At 50.0% G+C, this 5,136-nt stretch overlaps 1 protein-coding gene across 1 annotated transcript in view; it reads right to left on the reverse strand.

Moving 5' to 3' along the window:
* Positions 1 to 2,228: 2,228 nt before the first annotated feature.
* LOC107117330 (C-type lectin domain family 2 member D-like) overlaps positions 2,229 to 5,136 on the reverse strand; it is a 10,893-nt gene continuing 7,985 nt past the window's right edge. Inside the window, exon 5 of the mRNA XM_015419424.1 lies at positions 2,229 to 2,505. Coding sequence (XP_015274910.1) covers positions 2,298 to 2,505 — 208 coding nt within the window. The 3' untranslated portion in view covers positions 2,229 to 2,297. The remainder of the gene's footprint in view (positions 2,506 to 5,136) is intronic.

The following is a 5,136-nucleotide window of genomic DNA, read 5'->3' on the forward strand; positions in this document are numbered from 1 at the left end:
AGTCCAGCATCCTGTCTCCCAGTGGCCAACCAGCTCCTCTGGACAGCCAACAACAGGGCATAAAGGCCGAGGCCTTCCCCTGATTTTGCCTCCTGGCTGGGATTCAGAGAATGAGTGCCCCTGAATGTGGAGGTTTCCCTCAGCCACTATGGCTAGTAGCCACTGATAGACCTATTCTTCATGAATCTGTCTAATCCCCCTTTAAAGCTGTTTATTCCTCTGGTCATCACTACATCCTCTGGCAGCAAATTCCACATTTTAATCACTCCCTGTGTAAAGCAGTATTTCCTTTTGTCCATCCCGAACCTACTGCCCATCAGTTTCATTGGATGCCCTCTTGTTCTAATATTTTGGAAGAGGGATAAAAAAATCTCTTTGTCAACTCTCTCCACCCCATGCATAATTTTAAAAGCGTTGGGAAACTCTACACTCTGCACATGCCCATAGAACTTTTTACATTTTACATTTTTATTTACTTACCTCTCTGCCATTTTATCCTCACAACATGACTGACCCAAGCTTCCATGGCATGACTTGGGATTTGAACCCAGGTCTCCCAGGTACTAGTCCAGCACTCTTAACCACTACACCACATTGGCTCTGGGCTTAGTTTGGGTGGTAACTGAAGAGAACGGAGCAAGGATGTGCCAAAGTGCCCTCTCAGACACACACAAAACCCCTGCTCTAAGAGAGCTGGGTCCTGTCAAACGTCAATCATGTCTGGTTTGGGCCTAAGTGATAGCTGAACAACTGCCCCCTTCAAGACATAACATCCATAAGCCTCACAGGGGCTTTTGGCGGGAAAAGGTTTATCATTTCCCAGCCAACTTTGCATAGAAAAACTTGCTAGGGTAGCACCCTCTGGATCTGTTCACAGGATTTGTATTCCGCTTTTCAGGTGGAGTCCCTGAATGCACTCACAGTGTTCATGAAATGTCACAAATAAGACCTTTCCATTTGAAAACTCAAATAATAAATAGTCCTATGATAAGAGGTGTGGGTTACAGAAAGAGGACAACAGATTGCAACACAGTACCTAAAGATTTAGTTAAAAATCTTCTTGCATGGAAAACGGGGTGCATGGGAGATATAGAAAAGGCCAGTCTGGGCAGAGGAGGTGTGTGAAACGCGTCAGGTCAAGTCCACTGGCCCTTGTGTGTATGATTTCGGAATTTTTATATGAGGTGTAATTGGGTCCTTGTACATTTTTTTATTCTTTACAAATAAATACATGCATTTTTATATATTATATACATTACAGCTTATATACATTATACATATATACATAAAATTTATACACATTAAAACTATATATATATATATTTGTTCCTAGGTTTCAGGGTTAAGTTTGTTTCCCATTTTTGTTCATAGATATAGAAAAGGCCAGTCTGAGCAGAGGTGTGTGACAACAGTCTTTGCTTCCCCCCCCCCCAATGCTTTCTCCGGGTACATATATACATAAATGCTGTCAAATCACAACTGATTTATGGCAACCACAACAAGGGGCTTTCAGGCAAGTGATTAAGCAAAGAAGAAGAGTTGGTTTTATACTCCACCCTTTACTACCTGAAGGAGTCTCAGAGTGGCTTACAATCACCTTCCCTTCCTCTCCCCACAACACACACCCTGTGAGGTAGGTGGGGCTGAGAGAGTTCTGAGAGAATTGTGACTGACCCAAGGTCACCCGGCTGGCTTCATGTGGAGGAGGAGTGAGGAATCAAACCCAGTTCTCCAGATTAGAGTCCTGCCACTCTTAACCACTACATTTGTATGAGCCTGTCTCTGCAATGGTCTCCCATCCAAGTACTGACCCTGCTTAGTCTCTACAGCCTGCCAAGATTAGCCCATACCATGCCACCTTCCGTCTCCTTCTGTCTCAGTATAGTTGGTTTTAACAGCCATTGTGATGTAGAGTTCAGTTGAAGAAGACGCAGATGTGTTAGCAATGGCCCATTCTGTATCTAGCATTTGCTCCACTGTTTTACCAAACCCACAATGGAACAAAAATTCCCCTCTGCATTGCATGCCACTTGATTGTCGGATCTTATGGCAGTGTCCAGACTGCATGCCCCTTTCATTTCATTTGATCTCTCGGTTTTATGGAACTGTCTGCGTAGATTTATGGCTGTTTTATAGCCATTCAGGGGTGACTTTACAGCCAGTATGGTGTTGGCCCGGGGTATTTGAATGTGGTTTTGAGCTGCATCTTTTTCTGTTCCAGTGTGGGTTTGGTAAAACAATGGGGCGAATGCTAGATGCAGAATGGGCCCCAGCCTTCATTCGCCTCCCTCTTTCTGCTAGCTCTCTGGCATCGAGCAGTTTATCTTCATTAATTGGTAACCACTGTCCAGTAATGAAGTGTTGGTGGGAAAACGCAGAACATCCTTGCAGTGAAAACTGTGAAGTGATTTGCTGCATATCCAGTTTCGTAGTGTGTCACATCGTGTTGAAAAGGCCCCTTCGTCATTCAAGTAAGTACAAAAGCCTTTGGCTCTAATGTTAAACCTGCAATAAGATATGAAGAGAGTCAATGTGTTGTTCTTAATATGCACAAAGATAGTCAATGACTGCATCCAATGTTTTCTTTTGCACACTGAGGAGTCACGCCTAAGGAAAGAATCTTACTCTAGAAAAGTTCCAGTGCAAAAAACCCTCCCAACAGAATCAAGTCACTGAATCCCCAGTCCCATTCACATGGCAGCCATTTTCTCTGCAGTGGCCATTTCCTCCCACACCCCACCCCACCCCAGTCTGTTCAACAGACTTGAAAGGGAAATTGCTGAATTGCAAATTATTACAACACTCAGAACAATAAATACCCCAGGATTTAACAGGGATATTTGTTTCTTATCTCACTACATATGCTAATCTCATTCGGTCCTTACATTTGTATTCTCACCAGAAATAAAGCTGAACAAATGGTGACCCTATAAACTAAGCTTGTTATTCCTGTTTGGTCCTTGCATCTGTTAAACATCTTCGTTATGTTGTATACTAATTTGCTGCTTACCCTCTGCCTATATGTATGGACTGGTAACTTCCATTTCACTGCATCTGAAGAAGTGCGCGTGCACACGAAAGCTCATACCCTGAATAAAACTTTGTTGGTCTTAAAGGTGCCGCTGGACTCGAATTTTGTTCTGTTGCTTCAGACCAACACGGCTACCCACCTGAATCTACCCCTTTCTCAGTAATCCAAGGCCTATCATGGGGATGTCTACAATGTTAAGGCACATTACCAGTCCTTTTGTCAAACAGGAAAGACAGATCCGTAGCAGGCCTGTAGCTAATGCGGGGCCCGCTGGGCCCAGCCTCCCCATGTTTCTTCTGGGCCCCCTCCCTCCTGTGCTTGGCTGCTTTTCCCTTCCGGCTGCTTCCCTCCCGGCTTCTCGAGGTCCGGATCAGCTCAGCTGCAGAGCGCATCAGCTTCACTCCTCCCAGCACCTTAAGCGACACATGCGCTTTGGGACTTGGCAATTTAAAAAGCAACAGAATGAGAGGCGCAACCGACTGCCCCTTTCCTGGTTTAGGAAGGTGCGGAGCCCCCCCCCCCCCAACAAGCTTACCTCAAACACATGCGGTGCAGCCTGACTATAGGGGACGTTGTTTGGAAATAAGTCCTAGGGCGATTCTGCATCTAACGTTCCCCCCACATTTTCTCAACGGGGAGGTAAAAGTGCCGGCGGAGCAGCAGTAGGCCCAGTGGGGGCGAGGCGTCCCAGGGGAGGTGGCCGTCTGGGAAGTCGCCTCCTGTCTGTCCATGTCAGTCCACCCCGAGAGAGAGGGAGGTGGGGAAGCTCGGCAGGGCGCTCGCTGGTGGCTAGTCGCCCATGGAGGCGGAGGGAGAGCGCCCCGGGGTGCCCGCAAGACCCGAGTGTTCATCTGCGGTGTGAGGGCTTTCCCTGCTGTTGGTGGCAGTGCTCTCCTCCCCCCTCAGTTGCAGCCAGTTCCACCAATTAATTATTTATTAAGCTCCCCCTCCCCCAAAACTCCTTAGCTACAGGGCTGATTTGTAGTAATCGGAATCTAAGTCCTCAACAATACGAATGGGGGGGTGTAGTGTCCGCTGACCGCCACCGGAGGTCAGCGCACATGCCCAAGCTTCAGTCCGAAACAACAATGGGGACTAGGATCCTAGTCCCTCCACTGGGGAACCAATGGGATCCTTGGCGGGAGATTTGAACCCACCAATGGTGACCAGGGGCGGTCCCCAGGAGTGTATATAGTTGGCCTGCCGGCCGTTTGTCCCTTTGTCTTGTTGTGTGCTAATAAAGCGTGCCATGCACCACGTCGTTGTCTGTCGTTCATCCATGCGGCTACCCACTACATAACAGTGGCGACGAGGATGGGATTCAGCCGCAACTGAGCCAGGCCGTCGCGAGGGACTAGGAGGACGCGAAGCCGCCGATCCGATGAGCGATCCAGCGAGCAACGGAACCGCTCCTCCCGTACCCCCTCCGACGCGCACAATGGCGACCGCACCGGGGCTTGGGCTGCTGCAGCCCTTCGACATAGCCCGCCCGCAGGACTGGCCCTCCTGGGTACAAGGGGCCAAGTCCGCGCTGGAATTTTTTGATGTGACCGACGAGGGCAAGAAGCGGGGGTTCCTCCTGGCCTCCTGCGGCACCGCCGTGGTGTCCCTGGCCAGACGACTACTCTCCCCCACGGACCTTGGCGATTGCACGTTCGAGCGGATCATCGATGTGGTGCAACAACACTTCGCACCCAAGCCCACTGAGCTGGCCTGCAGGGTAACGTTTTACACCCGCCATCAACAGGCCAAGGAGACCGCCGCGGAGTTCCTCGCAGAGCTGCGACAACTCTCGGCGGATTGCAACTTCGGAGAGCACCTGGAGGATGCCCTCCGCGACCACTTCGTCGTGGGCCTGCGAGAGATGAAGCTGAGGCGGAAGCTGATGGAGAGAGAGAAAGTCACCACAGCAGAAGCCCTCGCAGCGGCAGTCGCGTGGGAGCGGTCGCACATCACCCCCACCGCAGCCCTCCAAGTCGAGTCAGATGACCCAGAAGAACAGGACGTCCACCGGGCCTACGGAGGGGCCCGGCAGCGCACCCAAGCTCCCCAGCGAGCCCCAGCGCCGACCGCTAGCGCCGACCGCCAGCGTCCCAGCGCATCGT

This window comes from Gekko japonicus, unplaced genomic scaffold, assembly GCF_001447785.1.
Source record: "Gekko japonicus isolate JY-2015 unplaced genomic scaffold, Gekko_japonicus_V1.1 scaffold554, whole genome shotgun sequence".
Lineage (NCBI taxonomy): Eukaryota > Metazoa > Chordata > Lepidosauria > Squamata > Gekkonidae > Gekko > Gekko japonicus.